At 41.8% G+C, this 26,526-nt stretch overlaps 1 protein-coding gene across 1 annotated transcript in view; it reads right to left on the bottom strand.

Annotated features, from left to right (window-relative positions):
* The window catches only part of LOC118807006 (A disintegrin and metalloproteinase with thrombospondin motifs 2-like), a 273,404-nt gene extending 254,089 nt beyond the window's left edge, over positions 1-19,315 (bottom strand). The window contains exons 1-2 of the mRNA XM_036568771.1: positions 18,997-19,315; positions 14,786-15,174 (exon numbers count right to left, since the gene is read on the bottom strand). Coding sequence (XP_036424664.1) covers positions 14,786-15,174; positions 18,997-19,081 — 474 coding nt within the window. The 5' untranslated portion in view covers positions 19,082-19,315. The remainder of the gene's footprint in view (positions 1-14,785; positions 15,175-18,996) is intronic.
* Between the last annotated feature and the right edge of the window lie 7,211 nt (positions 19,316-26,526).

The raw sequence follows: 26,526 nt of genomic DNA, 5'->3' as shown, positions 1-26,526 counted from the left end.
TAAATATAAGACTGAATGCCGTGGGTTGGAAAACTATGTTGTGTTTAGTGTGCTAGTGCAGTTAGTGAGGACTCCAGTCCTGCAACCCCTGCACTGCATACATTTGGTTTCCCTGGTTTAAATACCTGACATTATTAGCTAATTAGTCCCTTCTTGATCTGAACGAGGTGTGAACAGCAGAGAGAAACACTAAACTATACAGTGCAGGGAGTGCTTCTAGCCTGGAGTCTGTGTAGTCTCTCGTCATTCTCGGCTTCTGTCGCGTCTTGCAGGTGAATAATTTACAAAGCACAGAAAATTGAAGGCAGTCACTCCCTAATTCGGTCCTCAAAGTGGCGACACCCATACAGTGTGATGTGTGGCGAAACGTATATTTATGTACTTTGCTATAATGAAACATGAGTGCCGTAACTGACCATCGGTATCAGATCAGCACTCAGTATTGATACCTTGAGTAGGCCTGTCATGATCATGAAATGTTAGGTGACGTTTAATTTCTATATACATAAATGAGATTTAAGAATAACTTGCCTTTTTTAAATGACAATTGAAGTGTATTACAGTACAAATCCACAATGGCTCAATGACTGGACACCGCTGAGCCAGTGGCTATCTGGGGTTAGGATGCGCTGAATGCCACTGGCTTGAACCTGTTGGAGTGAATATTATCGTGATATTATTGGCCTATCTGACGGCAGACAGAGCTCAAGCTCAGGTAAGCATCACATCACTGACCACTGCCCTCTGAAAGTGTTACTGTACCAGTCAGAAGTTATTTACATGAATTTGCCTCAACAGATAAAAACATTTTCAGATCATGTTTGATGTGATGCAAACACATTATTTTTAATGCTAACAACTTCGGAAAATAATTGTGGTTAGTTAAAAAATTGTGATCATTGTGAGACGTCCAACCCTGAGTTCAGATATCAGTATCAATATTGGGATAAAGTTATAGAACTAATCCAAAACTTTGGTTTGCAATTAGTCGCAGCAGATTTGATTGCTTAGAGAGCTCATTTGCTCTGATGGGAGTGCTACAAAGCCAAATATTGTGATAACTATTATATTTTGCAGCCATCTTCAAGATCATTAAACATAAAAAAGCATCTTTAAGTTGAGAGGCATCAACAAGAGGTTTGTAACAGAGTGATTCTCTAATGCCTTGTTGTTTAAGCCAGGAGGCTGTCACCATCATTTACAGACAGGCCAACAGACAGGCCAGGGAAAACAGTGAGGATTTCAGGAGCCTGAACTGTTTTCTAAATCATCCTTCTCAGACCCCAGGGTCCATGATGAAGCTGCACTGACAACTACCACTTTGGTGGATTCTCAGAATCCTGTTTCTTGACATTTTCAAGTATGTGTGGTTTTTAACTTTTAACTAAGTAAGACAGCACAAGTAAATACAACAATGGCCCAAGAATAACTTCCAAATTGGAATCTTTGAAGCTCATGACACCATCACAAGACCATAAACTCTCTTCAATGTCCATGAAAGTATTAGCTTCAGACAATGTTTTGTCCAAAGGAACATTTTACAGCTATATTGAGGCAGCTCGGGGTTAAACTAGGACACAACGGCAGCAGCGACCAGCTCAGATGGCACAATGGCAGCAGCCACCAGCTGAGATCAAACCTGCAACCTTTAAAAATCACAGCTAAATTCTGCAGCCACTGAGCTACCACCACCGTTCAAGGTTGTCACTGTAGCTCCTGTGTTCTTTTCTAAAGCTCTTGACACCGATGAGGATCCACAGTAAAAAAGTTGAGGTTCTGATATCAACAGCAGAGAGAGAAGTTTAAGGCAGAAAAGTTGTTTCTCTTCAGCTCCAGCAAAGAAAAAGAAAAAGTTTTGCTAATGGAGGACGCTGAAGGAACTTCAACAGAAGAAAGAACAAGTTAGACGCTATCTAGTAGAGGTGGGCGATATGGCAAAAAAGTAATATCACGATACTTCAAGAGGTTTTCCTGAAACGCCGTATGTTATGGTGTTTATTTTTTGATCTGATAAGTTGGAACAGACCATTTTAGTTCCACATTTAAAAAATAATCTAGTGGCATGATCTAGTGGCCTCGCTGCAGAACTGGAGGCGATGCCCGGGAAGCGGAGTTCGAGACCTGTGTGCAACCTTCATGCCTTCTTGCTGTCGGCGTTCTCCCACCATCTCGCACGGCTGACATCCTCCTTCCACTATTACTCACAACTGTTAGCATCCGATGCTTGGGCACCGCCTTCCCGCCCTCTCCTACGGTGATCATCAGTGCCCTAGGTCGGGTGACTGCCACAGCCAGCGTTCACGTTTCATGTTCCGTGTGTGGAAGGCTGCGGCACGGCTTCATCAGTTTAGCAAGCCAGAACAGCTACAGTACAAAGTAATCATCGCAGAAGTGCTGATTAACATCCAGCTCAAGATCATTTTACAAATAGTAGTCCTGTGATGTCAACAGGACTACTATTACTGAGGGAGCTCTGAGTTTGGCGAACCACAAAAGGTAATCTGCTCTGGCATTATCACTGCAGATATATACTGGATTAAAATCATGGCTCTCATCAGTAATCACTCAAATTACAGCGCCTCCCAGCTCTAGTAGAGCTTTAAATACTTTTGATTGACACTTTTCCTGGTGTAAATTGCAAGCCTTGTGTCATCTGCTATGGATTTGCAGTGTGGTATTAGGTTTAAAATAGTACGCTAATAATATGTTCACTGTATCTGGTCATGCTGTCCTGAAACTTCTGCTGTACGGTGGCCCGTGTGTGGGGGATATTATTCCAATATTTTTGGAATAAGTCCTTAAAAATGTTACTATTTATTCTCTGTTCAGAAATTCCTGTAATCTATCCATGTTTTACATAGACAGTACATTGCAGCTATATGTTTTGATTCTCTTCTTAGTCAGGAATCAATGGTGTAACATTCTAAGCAAAGCGTTTATGCCACATTTACAGCCACACATTACGGCATCACTTTTTCTTAGATAACTCTGATGTAGAAGGTAGAAATGTGTGCTTACATGACATCATATGAGTGCTTTCCTGAGCCGGGCAGGATTTTCCTGCCGGGGAAGACCCAGTTCTCTCTGAAAGCGTTCTGCTGCTTCTTCAGTGCAGCGTGGGTAATGGCTGCACGATTGCCGCGAGTAAGAGTGGGTAATTACAGGTCTGCAGCGCGCCATTTGCTGAGCCACTGACTGGTTGATAATAGGCCCTTGATTGAGTAATTGTGGGTTTGAGGGCCACGCTGACGGGCAGAGTCCATAATGATAGTGTGATCTTTTTCGTTCATTCATGCCAGACGCACGCAAATCCCACCGAAGGAGGTCACTAACAGCCGCTCAGTACAAAATTGATATAATAACCACACTCAAAGGTAATAGTACTTGAGCGGCGCTCACTCTGACTCACTACAGTGGGCAGACCCACAGAGGCATAAGTGCCTTTTGATACAGGCCTGCAGTCTGTCTGTCTACAGTATACTTAACAACCACAGCAACAATAAGACTCAGCAGAACCATGCAGTCATTGTTATGACTAATACGTGATCCCAGTGGGCAATTAAGGGAACACCTGACCCACATTTAACTTGGTAGAAATGGTCTGTGTGGACAGTGATCTTCTCAGGCCTCAGCAGTGGTGCAGAAAACAACCTGATGTGCCCTAAGTACGCTCCTTTAGACCCTTGGTGTGTCCAAGCTTTATGTGCTGTAAGGCCCGAGCGATGTATACCTGCCACCTGAATATTCAGATAATCAACAATATAGACTGATATAATTTATACGGCCAAAAATTACCAATAATCAGGGGTCAGATTAGGCTTTAGCTCTTTGATTACCAATTGCAGTCAACACCAGTCATTTCAGTTTATTGTCCAAGCAATCATCATTAAAATTGGATTTTGAGTTTTGAAGGTAAACAGTTGTGTTTAAATATAATATATATATATATATATATATATATATATATATATATATATATATATATATATATATATATAATAAAATATATATCTAGCTTTCACCACTGGTTCTCCATGTCGCATGGGAACATTTGAAAAGTGGGACCAGTGTTTCATACCTTGAGCTGCCCATCATGCAAACACCACCTGCCATTGGGTAGAAACAGATTTATTTGCATGAAGTTCAGCTCCACTCAACTTTTCAATGTACCACATCCCCCAAACTCGACATGCCGGACTCATCATGTCACGTCTGATGGAACAAACACTTCTCATTGAAAACGAATGGGATATGTTGCAGTGCATTGACATGCCGGAGCAGCTTAAATGCAGCATAAGGCCAATCCCAAAGACCAGCTATGCCTTTATGTCCGCTGCCTCAAAAGTAAAGTGGACTAATTCCAACACAGCAAACTGAATTGTTTTCATCTTCATTTGAAATGTGACTAAAACACCAAAACAGGCCAACAAGCTAACATTACCAAAGCAAGTGGTTATGTAGCACACATTTTTAACAAAACTCACACCTGAGGAAAAATTTTAACCAATGCACAGCATGAACTGCCCACTGCTACCACTGATTTTAGATATGCAGGGTATTTATGTCCATTTGTACAGATAACAGTATGTTATGCAGCATCAGAAACCACAAAAACACACAGTACAAGCTTCTGTTACTCATTAGCCACATTAGCCTCATAGCTTCAGTAAAAAAGTAAAGAAGCAGACTTCACACCAAACATATCTAATAGGCTACACTTGGGGCAAGGGCAAACGGTGTAAATTTGTTTTGCTGTTGAAATGTCACTTTACAGCTCTTCACACTTCAGGCCTGGCCAGACAGCACATCACAGTGGTGTTACTGCCACTCTTTCCAGAGTCACAAGGCTACCATACGCAATCATAAAGGCCCCGTAAGGCTTTGAGCTTCAGCGGCGGAGTTTAGCGAGCAGCGCCGATGACGGACAGAGGGCCCGACCGATGACAGGAAACGTGGCCGGCTGCTGATCCACCCCGGGGAGGGGAGTGGAGGTGAGAGTATAATTGTGTGGGGCAGTGGAGTGTGTGAAAGGATTAGGCCTTGGCTACTCCTCAGCGCGCCCATATAAAAGAGCGTCCCTCCCGGGGACGGCCGAGCGCCGGCCTGCTTGTGTACCGAAACAAACACAACTGCAGCAGCCATTCATCATCAGCCAGCCTCTCCACCCCTGCCTGCTCAGCCTCACCCGCGGCCTTGTCTTTTTTCCAGCCCTTCTCTCAGAGACGGCTCCGCTCAGCGCCGTCTCCGTCTTCATTACTCGCACAGTATTTCCAGCCAGCTCGCCCTGGAGACCTGTATGGTGATGCTTTTCGCTCACGCGCCTTCAGAAACGATTGTATTTCTGTTTAACCCTTTAAAAGCGACGATTCAGACAAACATCAGATTTAAACAGGACATTTTCTGGGTCTGAAGTCTAGAGACGCATGATGATATCTGATTCATATTACCGGCAGACACCTGCGATAAAACAAATATTGGCATCGGACAGGTTTGACTGATGTTTAGATGACATTTGGAGAGTGATAGAAGCAAAAAAACATGAGCATCTGTAAAGAGACGGATGTTAAAACAAGCAGATTATGCTTGTATAACAGGACCTCCTGCTAGAAGAAGAAGACAACATGCTCTGAATTCCTTTGGTTGATGTGGACCATCATAAAAATGCGTTCCCACCAGTACAGAATTGAACCAGGGCTCACTTGGAAGTTCACCAAAACTCGTGATTTTCAAAACTAACCAAACTAAGGAAAAGGTCAACTGGTCCACACCAAATAAGGTTGGCATGAAAGCACCATTAAGGCCACCACACACTGCATAGCATCATGTAGTGAGAGCGCCGATACACGTCACTCTCAAGTTCAATTTTATATTCTACTTATATTAATTTAATATAATAAATCACTCACTATCAAGGACGGACTGCTGATTAAGCCAGTGGGGCCAGTGCCCAGAGGCCTCAGGGGGCCTCAGACCACAAGGATCAAGATAGGTCAAATACTTAGAACAATCCACTGCAGCTGCAAACATTAGATGCACAAATAGGCCTTTAAATTACATAAAGAAATATTTTCTGTTTTCAGTTGTTTAGTGTTTTGTTGTTGTTTAGTGTGTTCTGACTCTGTTTGGCTTGAAAGACAAAAAAATCTCAACTCAAATTGAACTCAAATCCATTCAAATCTTACACAAAAGCTGTTATGAAGAATACTGCAAAGGCTAATTTTCTTTCTTTTTAACAGCAATAAATAAATCATTGCACAAAGTGGACATAAACACAGAAGTTACATATAGTTTAATCTCTTTGTTTTAGATCTTCAATTTTTAATTATATAATATATATATTATATATTTTTTTTCATAAATAATTGTCGGAGTGTGGGGGGCCTCCAAAAACCTTTGTGCCAAGGGCCTCGCAAGACCATGATTGACCGCTGCTCAACATAATTTTTCACGTTTGGTATCAGTTTGCTACCTCTTTACAAATTCACTGTTTCCAAGCTAAAAGATGTTCCCAGTGCCCTATGTTTGCAGGGTTCTATGTTTCCTGGGCTCTTCATTTGCTTACTAAAATTTGTGAAAAACAGTGCTATATTCCCAGAGCTCTATCTTATCTCATTAAAATTCTCATTCAAAAATAGATCTATGTAACGTCTATACCTTTGGTATGTTCATAAACATATGTTCAATAAACAAAATCTGAAATTGTCATTATATACAAATTGCTCCTCTTAACAATGGAATCTGTGAACACAACCTCAACAACAACCTCTACCCTCCATTTCAACACTTTTTTTTCGGGGAACCCTTGATAGCATCTTAACTTCGTTACTTTTTTCTGCTAACTTGCTAGTTAGCAAGCTAAGGGCTATACAGTTAGCAACAACAAAGAAAAGAAGGACAATGAACCACACTTCAACCAGACTTAAAGCGATTATTCAGAAAGTTAACATGTTCTACACTCTGACTTCTTAAAAAATGGTTTGAATTCTAAAGTTTGCTCAGCTGGCTAATCAGCTCACTTAGCTAGCCTAGTGAAGGCAAAATGTATTCCTGTTGAAAAATCTGTTCCTCACTGTTCACTCTATGACCTCTGATGACCCCAATACAATATCCAGGAACGTGGGAATCTTTCAGAGGTTCCCTTAATGTATTATGCTGAGATATATCTGGTATGTGGTGGTCTTAAGTCTTTTATGAAGTGGTAAGAGTGACATCAAGACCGCCAGTACAAGAAGTATCAGATATCTTACTGTGGCAGCTTTTAAACGTACAATGTTATGCACAGTCATTGCTGCTGAGATCACTATCACTGCTTCGGTCAGAAAAGTGTGGTGCATGATCTTGCGAGTTGCAAGAGCTCATTTTTCAAAGTCATAAGAACAATGAGGCCGCACTCCCTCGGGTTTAACCGAGTGCTGCGGCTATGCCCAGCAGTGGACCCGAGGCCGGCAGATGGACACTGCACATACTCATCATTTCAACATCAATATGGGGAGATCTAACATTTACTTTGAGGTTTTCTGTTTCAATCCATGAGATTTCTGTTTACTGCATAATGGAATTGACATAAAAGCTTACATCACTGCTGTTACATCAAACTGTAATGTTGTAACTACTTTTCCCCCAGTTTCCCACTTTGTTACATCATTTGAAAAGGCCAGCTGCGTTTTACATTGTGTATATATTTCATTTTAACAGTGCAGAGGACGTTTCTTATCCAGAACTTAATGAACTCATAGAAAGGTTCCAGATCTCCAGAACACACTTTATAAAAGCTGCCTGTCTCACACAGAGGGAGCTCCTTTGGCCTGAGCGACTCCCTGTCATCACTGAATACAATCCACTAATTATCACTAAAGTGTCCCGACGCCAACACCTGTAATGCTTTTACTGCCTGTTTCTGGTGGGAAAGGAATTTCTGCACTGTACAGCTTGTATTATACAACTTTGTTAAACAATGTCTCGACTGTGGGACATAGGGTTGAAGGCCTTGGGGAAAATATCTAATCGCAAATTTTCTGACCAATCTGGCCACAATGACAATCACATACACTTATCCTGACTTGTGGCTTGAACACCATTAAAACTACTCTAAAAGAAGCTAGCTGTGGTTGAGATGTCACAGCACATGGACGTTTGGTTGTTTCTGATTGCACTTACTCACATTTGTCAGGCTCCAGTCCACGCAGGCCAAAACAACGCAGACTTCAGCACACTGCCCCATTAAACACACCTGATTCAGCTCATCAGCTAATTAACAAGGCCTTCATTAACTGAATTCACGTCGTTACTTGAGGGTGAACGTTAATCTCCGCAATACTTTGGCCCAGAAGGTCCCGAGTTTGACATGCCTGCTCTAACTCATCTACAGGCAGTTCACAAGCTCCATGTTTTATGTCAAATTTCCCCACTTAAAACTTGCTAAGACAATGTCTGTTAATAATATAGACTATAATGAAAATTGCAGCTCTTGCGATTTGAAATTTACACTCTTTCAAACTGCAATTACACTATAAAACCAATTGATCTCTCAGCCCTAATGGTACAAAACACAAGAGCTATAACACAACACAAAACCAGTATATCACTGCTGTTGGAAGAAAACTTCGTATCTCCATTTTTGTAGTTTTTTCAGTTTTTGACATAATTTAAAAATGTTGTCCTTTACATTATGTGTAAATTTCATGATGAATGGACCAAAAGAAATGGCCCAAAATTGTTTGGAAAAATGTCTGGTTCCATTGACTTACATTAAAAGTAAAGTAGATTTTTTCCTTCTTTTGTAAAGTTACCATTTTGTAGATATGATTTTCTTCCGACAACAGCAATATGTTGCATTTCAGATGCTGGTGTGCTCGTCAACCAGCATGACCATGCTGGGTGACCAGCTAAACCAGCATATACCAGCTTAGACCAGCATCGAATTCATTCAGGTCTATGCCCTTTTTCAGCAGGGCTAGGATTAGTTAGCTAACAACTTGCATGCTTCCTCAGGGCAAACAAAGAGATTTTGTCAGGTTTTGGGAAGCATGTTTGGCACCTGATAATAATGCTGTTTTCTTTATCTTCATTTCAAAATGAAGATGTAAAATTTGATAAGTATGTTCCTCATGTGTGGTAGTTGCTCTCTTTTTTGGATCTTAGTGCAACTTTTGATACTGCTGATTACAAGATTCTCATCCACCATCTTGAATACTGGGTCGGCCTCTTAGGCACAGTTTTAGAGTGGTTTACACCATGTGTAGTTCATAGACAGTTTATGGTTTCTCTGGGAAATCAACCATCAAAAAAACAGAACATTTCTTGTGGTGTCCCACAAGGTTCAGTTTTAGGGCCTTTTCTGTTTGTACACATTACCTCTACATGTTGTCATTATGAAACATAATATCAATTTTCATAGCTATGTTGATGATACACAATTATAGACTTCCATTCCTGCTGATGATTAAGACTCTGTAGACAGGATTACCATCTGTGTGTCAGATATTTCTCATTGGATGTCGCAAAATTTTCTACAGCTGTATCATGATAAAACTGAAAAACTGATCGTTGATACTAAAGCTCAGAGAAAGCTGCTTAATGAGAAGCTCAGTTCTTTAGCTTTGTGCACCAAACCTAAAATACGAAACCTGGGTGTGATCTTAGACTCCGAGCTCTGTTTAATCCTACATGTAAACAGAGTTACTAAAGTAGCTTTATATTATTTGAGAAATATCGCCAAAGTTCGACCTTTTCTATCTCAAGCTCAGTGCTCACTTTTAAGAAGCATCTAAAAACGCATCTCTTTAACTTAGCATTTAATTAAAACTCTATGTCTCATGGTGTTTATCTTTTAACGTGATGTTGATGGTGTCATTTTCTTATATGATTCTAAATTAATACTTATAATTTCTTGTATTACTGTCTGTAAAGCACTTTGAGCAGCCACTGGCATGAAAAGTGCTATGTAAATTAAGATTATTGTTGTTATTCTTCCTATTATTATTATTTTGTTTCTACTAAACTTGACACCTCTTTTTGGAGCTGAGCACTGCTGTAGTTTGGTTTTTAGACCTGAATCTTTTCAATTTAACCGGACTTACTTTTAATTGGCGTATGAGCTGAAAATGATATGTTAACAGATTGGAAAACAGATAATTGTTAACTTACTACAAATTTTAAAGGCAACCTGTTTCACTCTTAAGGTTAAAGTTCAGTTAAAACATCAAATCTTTTCTTATAGTGAATTTACAAGAACAGGTTTACTTTCGCTTCAAGATATACACTGGACTTCTTTGGGTGGTTGTTATGACCAGCTGTTTTCCAAAATTGAGCGTTTTCTCAGACATTCTGCATTCCACAGTTGGTTTAAATAACCTGTTCCACTCTATAGTGGCAAAGCTTAGCCACATAAGTATACGTTTCACTTCCCATAGCATGACTCCTTTGTGTCCAAGTTTTCTGGCAAAAAAGAAAAAATAACAAGACAGAAATATGAAGGTGTGCATGGGGGTGGGGGTGGGGATGGAATATCCTCTGCTGATGCAGATCTGTGTGTGTGTGTGGTGTGTGTGTGTGTGTGTGTGTGTGTGCGTGTGTGTGTGCTGAGCTGCTCTATATGCGAGAAGTTCCCTCAGCAGTAGCCCTGTCTGCCCCTGAGCGTTTGAAGCTGAAGGACAGCATGGAGACTTAAGCCTGCAGGCGAACTGCCCACTGGAGCACACACACACACACACACACACACACACACACACACACAAAAACAAATGCACACAATGGTCCTAAAGTGCTATATAAATAATTGTTATTAACAATTTATTATCTTTTTTGTTCATTGTATGCAAATATTACAGTACATGCTTGAAGTGGCCAAATTGGTTATCTAAGCTACCCTGCTTAGTAGCTCAAGTAAACAAACATGACATGTAGTGCACCCCCCCCCACACACACACCCCACCCCAACAGGATATTCTGGAAGACAGCAGAATTCATGGCTCCGTCAAAAATGGCAAGTAGCCCAGGCCATGAAGGCTCACCATCACACTACCACCACCATGTTTCACTGTTGGTATAATGTTCTCATTGTGGATTGCAGTGGTAGCTTTACACCGGAAGGCAGATATAATTTTCCCAAAATGCTTGGGGGTCACCAATTTGTTTTGTGGCAAATGTTTTATGTTCATCTTTGTTAGCATCTTGCAACTTTCCCATGGATGCCATTTTTTGCTAAGTCTATTTCTAATGGTGGAATCATGAACATTGACCTTCTCTGAGGCCAGTGAGGCCTGCAGTTCCTTAGATGGTCATCTGGGCTTTTTGTGACTCCCTGGAAGAGTTGTCTCTGTGCTCTTGGAGGGATTTTGGTAGGCTGAACACTTCTGGGAATATTCACCACTGTTCCATGTTTTGTACATTTGGAGATAATAGCTCTCATTGTGGTTTTGCTGGAGTCCCAGAGCTTTTGGAATGCCTTTGTAACCCTTTCCAGGCTGATCTATTTCATTAACTTTCTTTCTCATCTCTTGCAGAATGTATTTTGATCATGGCAGAGTTTGCTGCTTTTTGAGACTTTTTAGCCAACTTCGCATTGCTGAATGTTTAGATTTAGCGGGGCTGGCAGTAATCAAGACTGAGTGAGTCTAGTTTGATTAATTCCAATTATCAGCTAAATTCAGTTAATTGGCTGAGTAATTAAGGGGCCGTTACTTTTTTCCTTCAATAAAGGTGATTATGTAATAACTGTAACAGGCCTAACACACATATTCAAGCATATACACTGAAAACACCCACACACTTCAGACAGTATACAGATGGCTACAATCAAACCTGCTGACAATAATACATCATTTGTATACTGATTCTGACTCATATAAACATAAACACCATCACACGGGGTTTCTAGCAAAAGCAGATATGCACACACAGATAAATGTTTAGATTTACTTCAAAGCTTACTGTGCAGAATTATATAACGGCTTGTTGTGCAGGCCTATTTAATTCTGAGTTTCAAGACTAATATTGCAATTTAAACAGCATTTATTTTGTATAAATTAAAGTTCAGGCTTGTTTTTTGGCCAAGAAGACCAGACTATCCACCTTTGGTTGAGATGTCACAGCTGATTGGTGTTTGGCTGCTTCTGACTGGTCTAATGCTGCTGATATTGTATGCTATAATAAAACTTGCACCTTTTAAAATAGTAATTTCAGTGTAGAAGCGCTGAATCTTTCAGCCGTATGCAGATGTTAGTTGTTGTGATGCGCCACCCTCTATAACTGTACACATATTCACACAGCGGGCATAAGGGAGTAGCGCTCTCACCTTTGTGACTCACTGTTTCTCAGAAAACAGCGTGAGCTGCTAGATTTTTAGACGTGTGAAGACCTCTACTGTACACGCTCTGTCAGCCAAGGCCGTGTCGCGAGACTGTGTTTACGTCTCTTCTGAACTTTCTACTGCCCGGGCAGCGCTGAGGAAAGCTGTAGGCCTCCATCATTTATTCAGCGTGAATCTGAAGTCATAATGCATTTTCCCTCTGTACTGTGATGTTAAATGGTGGTGTAATCAAAACTCAAAGACATTTTAAAGGCAAGGCAAAGATCATTATGTTGGAAGAATATAAGACAGCAAGAATTGTGTCTGTAAAATAATAATTCTCTCACTCACTCACGGGTCATCCAAGCCGCTAATCCTCCTGGGTGGCGGGGGGCTGCTAGGGTGTAACCCAGTGCTCAATGGGCAGAAGGCAGGAAACAGCCTGGACAGGTTGCCAGTCCAACACAAGGCAGACTCACACACACCTACACTCACACCTAGTGGCAATTTAGCATCTCCTATTAGCCTGACTGCATGTTTTTGGACTGTGGGAGGAAACCGGAAGAAGCCCACACACAAGGACCCTGGCTGCCCAGTTGAATGGATTACACGCTTCAAATGTCCTTGTTTCAGTCAGAAGTCGCATCAAACCCAGGCTGAATCCCAAATGGCTCCGTACTCCCTAAATAGTGTGCTAGGTATGAAAGTACAGAAATTCTAGCCAGCGCTGTGCTGTGTTAACAGTGTTGTGTTATTATATGTTCACTGTTATATGACACTGAAATGACCGCAATATACAGGGATGGGCGACCAAACTTTCTCCCTATTCAGTGGTCCATGGTTGTTGGCAATGAAACCATACTCTGAAGGAACTACATTTCTTGGCAGAATACTTGTTTATGTCGATTATTATTAATAATAACCTAAATTATTTTCTCAAATTGAATCATATTTTATGTTGGCTGCCATTTTATAAAAGCAATAAGTCACTTGAGGCTGTAAGTGATTTTATCACAGGAAAGGGAGCTTCACGTCATGCCTAAGAACACCCGTCCCGTCATAAAATCGCAGTAACGCACGGCCTCGAGTGCCCCATCGCTTTTATATAGCAAAATAGATTCTGCTATTCTTACAAATCATAGAACCATTTTTTGTCACTATATAGGAAACTTTTTGCTAAGCTTGTACACAAAGAATCACATTTACCCTCTAAGTTCTTTTTTCAGTTTGTTTCAACAATGAGAAATGAAGCACGTTGAAAAGACAGGTGAAAAATGTAAAGGATGGTATTTCTTCACCCAAGATGACCTTAGCACAGCTGGACCTTTTCATTAAATTCAAATCATAATAAAATATCTCCTCGTCTACCTACAAGCACAAACATAGCATTGACTGAAAGTTTCGAATCTGCTAATTCGACAGAATGTCTCTGCTTGTTTCAATGAGCTCTGAGTGAGAAATGATTGATATCAAATTACAGCATGGCTTTAATATTGCCACTGATGACTCCCATTTCTGAGGTTTAACATTTTCTGAAATGAATAATAAAAGTGAATAACATCATATACACATCACTTTCCATGCACAGCGTCACATATTCATGTATCGCAACTGTAGCAAGGACAAAATTACATCATCACCATCATGAGATCCTGCTTTAACTTCAGAACTGTCCAACATACAGCTCAAATGCATATTTAAGGAAACACAAACATGTTAAATATGCCAAATATGCCAATATCATCGTGTGATGCAGGTGGGCTGTTGTTAGGGTGTGCTTGTAGCTCTGATGCTAATCTTAAATATTGTTGAATGTGTTCCAATGCATCTTATTTGGTTTGAATCCAAAAGCCTCACACAAGTGAAACCTGACAAACCATTTAAAATGGCAAATCCAACACTCATGCATACAGAATTAAGACAGGGCAAAGTAAATAGTCTCACGTGCATTCCTGACCTCATGGCCTTAAAGTCACAATATAAGTAAATGTGCCAAAACGTATCGCAGCAGATTCGCCACTGAAGCCTGGATATTACCTTCATTTAGATCCAGGGAAGAGCAGTGTAGCAAAAAATATTACATATCACAATAAAATATCTTCCATTGTGGACTTACCATACAATCATCATATATCCTACACTCATAGTGGCCTCATAGTGGCCCAGATTCCAGGACAATATCAGCCACATCTTTGTTTTGTCAACAACATTAAAGGGTAAGTAGACATGAAAACAAATATCAGAAAGAAGCTTTATAACAGCCACATAGAGTGGCAATGAAGCTAGTATCAAGATGTAGTGCTCTCGTAATCTTTTTCTGCTTTTATGTATTTTGCGCTATCAATGCTTATCATCAAAACCACAGACAAATATCATGATATTAGTTTTGGTTCATATTCCCCACCACTAAAACACTGCTGTTGCAATAACTCCCAGTTGAATCTCCAACACTTATTATAACCAAATGGCAGCTAAAAAAGGCCAGTGTAAACTCACCAGACCGTCACAGTTGCTGATGGCCACAGAGGCTCCCTGTACGTCCGTGATGTCGCCCACAAACATGCAGCTGCTGCTCAGCGGCTCCGAGCGAGTGCCGTCTGACCCCTGCCACTCCATCTTGGCTCCGGGGGCCACCAGGCGCCTGTTGGGGCGCAGGCGCAGGTGGAACTCCCGGCCGAAGACAGTGACATTGTAGTACAGCCTCTGGCCGTCCCCACTGGCCTGGTTGGGGGCGTGGCCAGCCGTTTCCGCCTCTCTTCGCCAGCGCCTACGGAACTGCCCGTCTGCTGGACCGGCCGATACCGCGTGCGACAGGAAGCGGCCCTCCGCATCGGTCAGAACAGGCCTCACCAGTCCATAGTCCCCCAGCACGTGCTTCAGGGAATCTAGAACCACACACACAGGCACACATTTATTTTTATGTTGTGTCATAACATGGGATCATGTCTCATATCATCACTGTCCAAAAAAAAGTGTCTTTATGTTTTCAACTTTTAGCTTGAGGTGTAATTCAAGCGGCGGTCCTTTACTTTGAGTGAAAAATTCATGATGATTGGACCAATAGGAATGGACCATGCTCCAAAACGGCCTTGACTTTTTTAGATTTTACTTGGAATAAAATCTCTTTACATGAACTTATTCATTTAAGTGGAGAAAGTTTTTGCCCTTTCCTGTGAAGTTACTATTTTGCATATATTACAAATAAAAGTGCCTATATGTTCTAATATGTCCCATGTGTATTATATATGAGTACCTACAGTACTGCGTAAAAGTCAGTGACCACCCTTTATTTATTTCATTTCTCATCTAAAACGACCATTTATCACAAGTTATTCATCTTTCAGTGTCATGACAAATATATTTAACATAAAACAACTGGCTTTCAGTTTTCAAAGAAATCTACAGGGACATTTTACAACAACATCTCCAAAGTTCAGGCTTAGAACTTGGTTTCACATTTTCAGCTTCTCATGATCCAAAAAATGCCACACGCATTTAGTGATGTTGCGGTCTGGACTCTGGGGTGGTCAGTCCAACACTAGCAATTTCTTTGTTCAATGTGTCTGTCTCCTTTTCTCGGTGAGGCTTGACAGCTACACATCCTTTCAGACTCATAGCGCTGAGTTGTCTTCTCACAGTAGAAATAAGGACAGAAACACCTGTGGATGTTTTCAGATCTGAAGCAGCTTGATTTTCTCCTCTCTCTCAAAGATGAAAGCTTTAAGTGCTGTTTATCTGATGGGGACAGTTTTGGTGTCTACCAGGTCTTGCACGGTGCTCAGGTGTCCCATTTTCTCTTTCAATAATTTTTTGAACTCCAGTTTTGGAAGCTCCTGTTATTTCACTTATTTTCCTTTGACTTTTCTCTTTCTTAGGCAAGTTGATTATATCTAATATCTAGTATATCATATATGGTAATCTCATCAGAAATATTTCCTGGCAAATGAAAAACAGCAATTCTGGCAACTATTTATTCATGCAACAGACATACTGTCCCGCAATTCCAGTGTTGGTCCGGCCTCTGCAGGAGAAGGTTTTTTTTCCGTTTAAAAAAGGTGAAATGCATGAAATATCACTTTCTTAGAGGCATATTTAAGATCAGGGACCCTTTAACCCTCTAGGGTCTGAGGACATTTTCCTAATTGTTGCATATCTTGTTAAATTCACCTTTAAAGGCTCTTGCATAAAACATGACACTCACATGCTTCATATCAGAATGATCTTCATCACTACTTTCCAAAACTGCTGCAGCAACTTCAGCAGCTTTAAACTCTCTGCACACCATTTCATGTCTCTCCGATGTCGACTGAGTGAAGAATGAAGGGTTTCCGGTGTGATGGGTCAGTGCTCAGTGATTTCTTGGGTGTCCATTGGTCAGTTTCACACAGAATGTAGACGGACACATTCCACCAGTTCCACATGGTGAGAGGTAGATGACGTGTATCTCAGCCCCTCTTCATAGCCTCATAACTCTGGATGCGAGTCACGCCTGATCTCGTGATAAGATGGAATGGAAAGGGCGACTCTACAGATTCAGGAAATGTTTGAACTGTATTTCTGTGCTGTATTATCACAAAGATACAGAAACAGGTATAAAAATGTGATGTACGTATCATTGAAAACCAAATTTCTCTTTTTTCTTTAAATAAGACGTTTGAAGTGACCACTCTGAAGCTTCAAAACTGGCCACTCATTATTTCTTTGATGTCACAAGAAACAACTCATTAACAAACATCCACTTATTCAACAACAAGGGGCAGTTAAGCATATCCAATTGGCCTGACTGCATGTTGTTGGACTGTAGAAGGAAACCCACATAGACACAAGGAGAACATGCAAGAACACACAGAAAGGACCCAGGTTACCCGGGCGGGGAAGCGAACCCAGGCCCTTCTTGCTGTGAGAAAATAGCAGTACCCACTGCCGCCCAGGCCTTATTGATTGTTTGTTTGTTTGTTTGTTTGTTTATTTATTGATAAGACCAGAATATCCAGAATATTAGCATCTCCAATTCTCCTGACTGCATGTCTTTGGACTGTGGGAGGAAACCCATGCAGAGTCAGGGAGAACATGCAGACTCCACACAGAAAGGACCCCGGTTACCCAGCTGGGGAAGTGAACCCAGGCCCTTCGTGCTGTGATGCAACAGCACTACCCACTGTCACCCAGGCCTGTTGTTTTTTGTTTGTTTATGTATTTATATATTGGTAAAATGACCAGAATATCCAGAATATTAGCATCTCCAATTTGCCTGACTGCATGTCTTCGGACTGTGGGAGGAAACCCACGCAGACACAGGGAGAACATGCAAACTCCACAAAGGAAGGTCCCTGGTTACCTGGGTGGGGAAGCGAACCCAGGCCCTTCTTGCTGTGACACAACAGCACTATATGTACTTATTTATTTATTGGTAAGAAGACCAGGAAATCCACTGTTTAGTGCCTTAAGACTTGACCCCTAAAGGTTGTGTGCCAGACTGCCAGCAAGCTGTGGTTGTGATGTAACAACAATGCATCTTTCAGCCCGATTAATAATAATAAACCAAAATACAAATTTAGTATAACAGAGTAGAAGCCCAAACTGCAGCTAAACAGTCTGAGTGTAAATGCAATGCAGCACATTCTCTCCTCTCTCTCCAGCAGCCGGAGGAAGCTCAGAGGTCAGGGTGATAATTGCCCTTATGGGATGTTTTCTCACTGCTGCTGCCTCTCGGGCTTCGAAAAAAGCCACCTGCAAGCGCCTCCTCGCGCTTAAACCCAACGCGCCCGCGCGAAGCGACCTGCAAAACGCCTGCCTGTCCTGCCTGCGCGCTCGTTTCTGCCCGAACCACACGAGCTCCGTCTAATTCTCACTTTCTCTCCGCTCTAACACCTCAGACTCCAGCGAGGCTCAGTGGGGAACTGGCCACACCTAATGAAGACCACGAGCACACTCTGTCCCTCCTCGTGCTGAGCTTGCATGATCACCATCACTGGACTGACTGCACTCCACATCCCGTCAAATTCAGCATCAGTTGCACAAAAATGCAATTCTGGAGTGAAATGCACGAGCAGATAAAAGACTATTTCAGAGGCATGTATTCGCCTCCGCGTGCAGATGATCTGAAGGAACAGAGAAGTGAATAAAACGCGACAATATCTGCACAGATCGTGTTTAAATGCGGTGCAACATTTGCATGAACACGGCTGAAGTTGGTTTCCCATTCGCCAGCTTCTTTCGAATTTCCCCGTTCCACCTTAAATGGTGCACCATTTAAGGTGGAACGGGAAAATTCGAAAGGAAAGCTGACTTCAACCTCGTTGCATAAACACACTGAACTTTGTTTCTAAACGTCACTCAACCCTGTTTTGAGTTCAAAGCGACACGTCACGCGACCAGTTACAGAGTAATATCACTCTCCTGCCATCTCCCAGCCCGGGGCGCGTGCATCATTCTCGGCTTTCGAATTCGCTCGTGCGTCCCAGTCTCCTGCCTTCTTCCACAACTAAGTGAGATGCACTTCGCGCGGACAGATGACACAGCAGCACGCGGCTGCCAAAAAAAGTGATTTAAAGCAGACTGACCACATGCAAAAAAGTTGACCAAGAAAAAGTCAGCGGGCAGGGGGAGAGGGAGGGATTGGGGAGAGTTCCACTGCACTGCTTTTGCATGCAGATAAAAAAAGAAGAAAAAGAAGTGTGCTGAGGCTGAAGCCCGCGTGCACGTACCTATGCTACTGGCGATGTACAGGCCGTCCGCGTGCAGGAGAAGCGGCAGCAGGGTGAAGAGCGCGAGTGTGCGCGCGGGCTCCATGGCAGCTCCGCACTGCGCGGGGAGAGAGTTGGAAGTCGCGCGAGGAGGAGAGTTTTCCCCCTCCGGAGCAGCAGAGGCACGCAGCAGCAGCAGCAGCTCGAGCCGCCTGCAACTTAACTGCACAGCGCACGAGGACAGAGCGCCCCTCTCTCTCTCTCTCACTCTCTCTCTCTCTCTCACTCACACATACACACTCTCTCTCACTCACTCTCAACAGTCTCTCTCTCCCTCTCCTCACACATATAAACACCTCTCTCTCCCACTCTCTCTCTCACTCTCTCTCTCTCTCTCTCTACTCCCCACAGTCTCTCTTTCTCGCTTACTATTCAGTCTTTCTTTCTCATATACTCCTGTCTCTCTCTCTCTCTCTCTCTCTCTCTCTCTCACACACACACACACACACACACACACACACACACACACTCCAATCCCTCTCACCCTTTCTCTTTTACACTCTACAGTCTGTCTCTCTTACTCTTCAGTTTCTCTCACTTTTCAGTCTCTCTCTCTCTCTCTCTCTCTCTCTCTCTCTCTCTCTCTCTCTCTCTCTTTCTCTTACCCTCCACAGTTTCTCTCTCGTTTACTCTCTGCAGTCTCTCTCTCTCTTTCTCACCCTCCACAGTCTCTCTCTCGTTTACTCTCTGCAGTCTCTCTCTCTCTCTCTCTTACCCTCCACAGTCTCTCTCTCGTTTACTCTCTGCAGTCTCTCTCTCTTACCCTCCACAGTTTCTCTCTCGTTTACTCTCTGCAGTCTCTCTCTCTCTCTCTCTCTCTCTCTCTCTGTCCCATTTACTCTCCACTCTCTCACTGTTTCTTTACAGACTCTCTCTCTTTCTCTTATTTAGGCTTCTCTCTCTCTCTCTCTCTCTCTCTCTCTCTCTCTCTCTCTCCCTTCACTCAGACATACTCCCCCCTCTGCTGTCTTGTACTCTGCACCTGTGCACGCGCCACCAAAACTCGCGCGCGCCCACGCTGCTGTCACTCGAGTGCCGAGTCTCCCATCACCGGGGACCACGCGCGCCTGTGTGTGTGTGTGTGTGCGCGCGGCTAACTTTCACTGCACTTTTAAACAAGCCTGTCTCTCACTCCTCTGCGCCGCTGCGCGCTCTGCTCTGGCCGGAGCTGAAACGTCTGTAAACTTTATTCCACGTTCTCGCAGAACAAGAGCAATAGCGCCCCCTGTGAGCTCAAGTCAGGACTTTTTAAAACTGCACCCACTCTACTGTAGAGAGACTCGTGTTAAAGTTCACGGACACTGGTTACTGGTTGTTTATATTATATGTCTTGCATTTATATTTATATTATGCACGGATCCTGTGTGTCCTATCGTTTTTTTTTTTTCTGAAATCACGGGTATTAATAGTGAGTTTGTTCTTCCTTTGCCGCAGTAACAGCCTTTACTTTTCTGGGAAGGCATTACTTTAGATGTTGGAGGGTTTGATTGCATTCAGCCACAAGAGCATTAGTGAGGTCAGGTACTGATGTTGGGTGGTCAGTTCTGGATCACTCAGCTCTTCCCATAGGTACTGGATGGAGCTCCATGGCTACAGAGAACACAGTTCCACTGCCCAATGCTGGGGGGCTTTATACCCCTCTAGACGCCACATTACATTGAGCATGGTGTTCTTAGGTTTATCTGTGGCTACTCCAGAGCATCCAGTATAATTGGTCAATGCATTTCTATGGAGATTATACAAGCTACCTTAAAGTAGCTGAAATCATTCATTAGAAGGGCTGTCTGGATACTTTTGGAAAGAGAATTTACTCATCTACTCACGTTTGCAAGAGGTGTTTTCAAAGCTCCACCTTGCTGCTGTACAGCTAGAGACTGTAGTATCAGAAACTGACCAATGATGAATGGGTTGGAGGGCAGTCAATAAATATAGATGGGCTGCAGCCTGTAATTGTTCACCTATATAATGGATCTGTGTGGTGGTTCTCACAGAATGGCCAGTAAATGGAAATGGAATGTTGATGTTTCTAATAAAGTGGACAGTTAAAATATAAAATAATGACCGTTTGGCCGTGTATAGGTGGCGGGGAATCAGTGCTGCAGTTTTCCAAAGCACTGCAGCACAGATGATCCATCATTGTGGGCAACTGCATGTGTTTTCAGTGTGCAGTTAAGAAAAAGATGTGGTGGTTTTACTGATCACCCATTGCCTGATAATAAATGCCATCTGATTTCTGATCCTGCGGATTGCGCTGGCCTCTGCCCACCCCCTCCCTTTCCTCACCGTTGCCATGGTGATACCAAGCCCTGTACCTTGAAAAGTACACTTCCTCTGAGACATTAATATCTGAGACATTAATATCCACATCTTCTAGCCACAGCTTGTTTGTGTATTTCGGTATAGACAGCAAGGCCTAAATTCTTGCTGTCGACTAGTGTGGTCAGAAATCATATCCTATCTGTCCAAAGGTGTGTAGACACTCCTTCTAATTAGGGAATTCAGCTACTTTAAGATGCACTCGTTTCTGGCACAAGTAGGCGCATAGCTTGTATAATCCCCATAGAAAAGCACTGACAGATATAAAGGGATGTTCTAAAGGTCAGCATGTCCAAAGCCAAGCAAGGGCAAGAGGGGTATAGCCCATCATTGGGCTGTGGAGCAGTGGAACTGTTTTCTGGAGAGATGAAGCTCCATCCAATACCGCTGAGTGATCCAGAACTGATCATCCAACATCAGTACCTGACCTCACTAATGCTCTTGTGGCTGAATGCAATCATATTAGCACAGCAAAGTTCTAACATCTAGCATAAAGCTGTCCTGGAAGAGTAGGAGCTGTTACTGCAGCAAAGGAGGAAAAACTCCCTATTAATACCCCTGATTTCAGGAGAAATGTTGGATGAGCAGGTGTCTACAAACTTTTGGACACATAACGTCCGCTTATGTGGTTTTCTTGCATTGAAAATGATATCAAATGTCTGAGATAAACAAATCATACTTTTGAAAGATACTTTTCATGTATGATGTTTATTAAAAGCTACTTTTAATAAACATCATACATCATTCGGAATTTAACCACAGGAATATATTGTCGAAAAACATGTATACACATAAAAAACATGTATATCCATTTTTGTTGATTATTATTTTTCTACATTATTTAAATAATAGCAGCTGCCCTTTATGTGGTGTGAAAATATTATGATGTATGGAACAATAGAAATTCATCAACATTACTTGGAATGAAACCTCCTTATACTAACTTACATTAAAGGTAAGAACATTTCTGCCTTCTCCTGTAAAGTTACTGTTTCAGAGCTACATGTTTTTCCTTGCACAGCGACACTGTCCAAACACTACTGCATTACCTCCCCCATTAGGTAGTAGACTGCATAGAAAGCATAAAAACAAGAGTTTGGGGTAGCTGGGGACTTTTTTTCAAGTGTATATGTGGAATGTTTTGGCACACAGTTTCCCAGTTTTCCATTTACCATAAATGTAGATGAACAGCTAAGACATTTTGCTGGAGCTACAAGGCTGTTGTAGCTATCAGACACTAAAAGTCAATAGTCACCCAAATCTTACTGTACACTTCTGTCAACCTGCTCTAACCTCATCCAGCTCTTCATTAATGTCGCACGGACTTGTCGATGTGGTTTAGGAGACATTGTGACTTTCTGTGAAATATAAGAACGAACATAACATCACTGAGTAGCTTAATGGGTAGCCATTTTAATCAGCAGACTGCTGCCAAATTTGACACCCCTTCACATTTATGCATGTCAAACAGGCACATATACACTCGATTACACTTGCAATTTCTTTTGTTTCAATGCATAAACATACACTATATAGAAATGGTGTAAAGCACACCGCAAATGGGCTCTGGAGAGTGGAAATGCATTCTGTGGAGTGATGAATCATGCATCTGGCAGCCTGATGGATGAGTCTGGGTTTAGCAAATGCCAGTAGAACGTTACCTGCCTGACTACGCTGTGCCAACTGTAAAGTTAGGTGGAGGAGGGATAATGCTACGTGATTGTTTTTCAGGGGTTGGCCTAGCCCCCTTAGTTCCAGTGAAGAGAAATCTTAATGCTTCAACGCATCAAGACAATTGTATGCGTCCAACTTTGTGGGAACAGTTTTGGAAAGGCCCTTTTCTGTTCCAGCATGACTGAGCCACAGTGCACAAAGCAAGGTCCATAAAGGCATGGCTGGGTAAGTTTGGTGTGGAAGAACTTGACTGGCCCTCACAGAGCCCTGACCCCAACTCCATCAAACAGCTTTAGAATGAACTTGAACAGAGATTACAAGCCAGGCCCTCTCGTCCAACATCAGTGTCTGACCTCACAAATGCTCTTTTGGGGGACCAACTGCATATTCATGCCTATGGATTTAAAACAGGATTTCATACAAGCTCCTGTAGGTGTAATGTGTAGATGTCCCAATACTTTTGTCCATATAGTGTATATCTGCAGCGCAAAGATTAAAGATTATCAGTTACATAAATATAAACAACAGAAATCATGAACATTATCTGGCGTGTCCATAGGTCCGCATGACATCGTCTACGTGTATGGGAGTCTGAGGTTTTGTTACTTATACAGTAAGTCATACTGTGTCCTAAACCTCATTAACAAGTCTGCATGACCCTAATAAAGACCTGGATGCAGTTTGAGCGGATTGAGAGAAATTTTGGGGATGTATTTACAGAAAAGATTTGGGTGACTATTGACTGTTTGTGTGTGTAGGCAACACTGGCCTAGTTGCTCCAGTTCTAAACTAAAAATATCAAAATTTCAAGAATATCTTGGCTGATACATCTAAGGTAAGTGGAAAATTGTAAACAGAAAAACAAATGAATTTAAAAAAATTGGTCAAGTCAGCACAATTAGCTTTGTTAGATGAATAGAGTCAGTTGACATATTTTTTTTGAAGGAACTGTGCATAAATTAATACAAACAAGTATGATATGACTTTACCATGCAGTGCCAAAGACCTTAATGCTTATACCTAATATTTCTAGATGTGTGAAGTCTTCTAATCTGGAGTTTATGGATTTAAAGTGATCATCAATGATTTCTAAAGCTTCTGTGGAGTTAAAAATTATTCTTAGAAGGCATACAATCGGAGCGGCTTCCTGAGAGGTGGACAGGGACTGTCCTTGGCGGGGTCAAACACATGGCAACCATTTGCTTGCATGCATTTGCATAACTGATGAGCATAGGGACAGATTTTAATTGTGCTCTTGAAAGGTTAAATTCTGAAGCATCAGGTTGGCAAAGTGTCAGAATTAATCTGACGCATTCATTAAATATGTGCCTGTGTCACAAAGCTAATGTCAGGATGAACATGTATCGTGTGAGTGTAGATTAGACTGGATCATCAGCAGAGTAACTGAGTGACGATTAAAGCTAGTTCATTTATTCACGTGATGTTCAATATGTCAAAATGTGTATCTTACAAACTACACTGACCGGCCACTTCATTAAGTACACTTCCTTGTTTCTACACTCAGTGTCCATTTTATCAGGTCTACTTACCATATAGGAGGAATTTGTACTTCTACAATTACAGACTGTAGTTCATCTGTTTCTCTGCATTACCATGTTCTTCAATGGCCAGGATGGATCAGGGTGGTGGATCAGGCACAGCAGGGCTGCTGGAGTTTGGGATGTCCAGTTCCAATCACCACCACAATAAACAATTCTGACCACTCTAAATAACTTCATTTACATCGTAATGATGTAGTTATGCAGAGATTTTGATAAAATTCTCCTTTATGAAACAACATTGGTGGGATGCTCTGTTTTTATAAAGCATCAAAGGCTACATGAGTACAAATTACTAATAGCACCCCCTTGTGGACAGTTTGAGTGCGTGAGTGAGTGAATGAGCTCCCCACACACAACTACCATGGGCAACTAGTGAGCATTTTGAGCATTGTGAAAACTTAATGGTGAAAAATTACCATGATAAATGGTTTTAAAAACAAAACTAGTGTCCACTTCACACAAGTGAAAAGGGCTTTGCTCAGCAGCTTGTTTATAGAACTGTTCCTTCTCTCTCTTTTTCTACTGTCACTGGATGTCTGAGCTGCCATTTAACTAAACTTGACCAAATTTAAACACTCAATGCACAATTTGTTAGCCGACAAATGCTAACACTGCTTACAGCAACACTATGTAACAATTTTGCCTTAAAATAACAGCTTCAGAATCGTTTTGATGGAACACTGACTTATAAAAGAGAGAATGGGGTCTCTGTCCAGGCCTGGAACATCTGCTATAGCACTATGGAACTTTGGAGGAGCGGCGTCAGACACCACATCGCATACAAACAACTATGGCTGTTCAGCTGGCAATGAGAAGTAACTCGACATTCACATCATGGACATCATGGCAGAGGCCGACAGAAGCAAGAAACCGGACAAGAGTAAATCTCAGACTGGCTTTTACTCTTTGGTGAGATCTAAAGAGATAAAAGGATGCAAGACAGTCTCACGGCTAACGGGAAAACAACATAAATCCAACAGCAGAATGTTTATCCCTGTCAATGTTATTTATGAAAGATTGCGACGTAGGCTGTAACAATATCTGTGTTATTCCAGTCATATGGAGTTTTGTTGTTTTTCCGGACACCAAACATCGTCCAACCTCAGGCCTGTTTCAGGCCAGCATGCAATAAATTCATCTCATGCCAAAAAATTTGGTCAGTCTTTGAAAATCTCATGCAAGATCAGCTTTGAAATTTGCAACCTCCTGTAGTACAATTTTGTAATATTACCCTACCTCATAAGTCGACATGGTGCTTTCTCTTCTGATGTTCTTTGCAGGTGTTGTGCCAAATTCCATCTCGCAATTTCAGTTATTTACACACAGAAACAACAGTATTCCTTCAGCTCGTTAACAAATGCATGTGTACATGCTACAATTTGAATGCACAACAGTGGTGTAAAAGTGAAATCGAACCTGCAACTGTAGGGGGCGCACAAGAGCGAAAAATACTAATTCTCGCATAATGCTGCTTTAAGTGATTTGAACAGTGTTTGCATGTTCCTACTTGTGTTAGACACTAAAACTCACCATGGTTACCGTGATCCCTTCAGGTTGAACACAGTCCAACTTCTGCCAGAAAACAAAAGCCACTGTCAGAGAAGAAGCATTTTTCTAGTTTTTCTTCATCTAAATTATAGTTTAGATTTTTTTTTTTTTCAAATCTAACTTTGGTGAATGATCATCATTACATATGTTTATTATCATTGGGCCTCATTCACCAATATCGTCCTAAGTTTTTTCTTAAATGTGCTCTTGAGAAAGATCCTAAGAAAAAGTCTACGTCAGATTCATGACATGTTCTTAAACCGCAGAATTGGTCGCACCTTTGTGCTCTTGAGTGTTCTTACCTTAGAAAAACACTGGTGATTTTAATTGGGTTTAAAGAAGGAATTCCTTCTTAAGAATGGCTGGTGAATGAGGCCCGTTGAGTTTTGAT

This window comes from Colossoma macropomum, unplaced genomic scaffold, assembly GCF_904425465.1.
Source record: "Colossoma macropomum unplaced genomic scaffold, Colossoma_macropomum, whole genome shotgun sequence".
In the NCBI taxonomy this organism is placed as follows: domain Eukaryota; kingdom Metazoa; phylum Chordata; class Actinopteri; order Characiformes; family Serrasalmidae; genus Colossoma; species Colossoma macropomum.
This window is presented reverse-complemented; position numbering and strand designations above follow the sequence as displayed.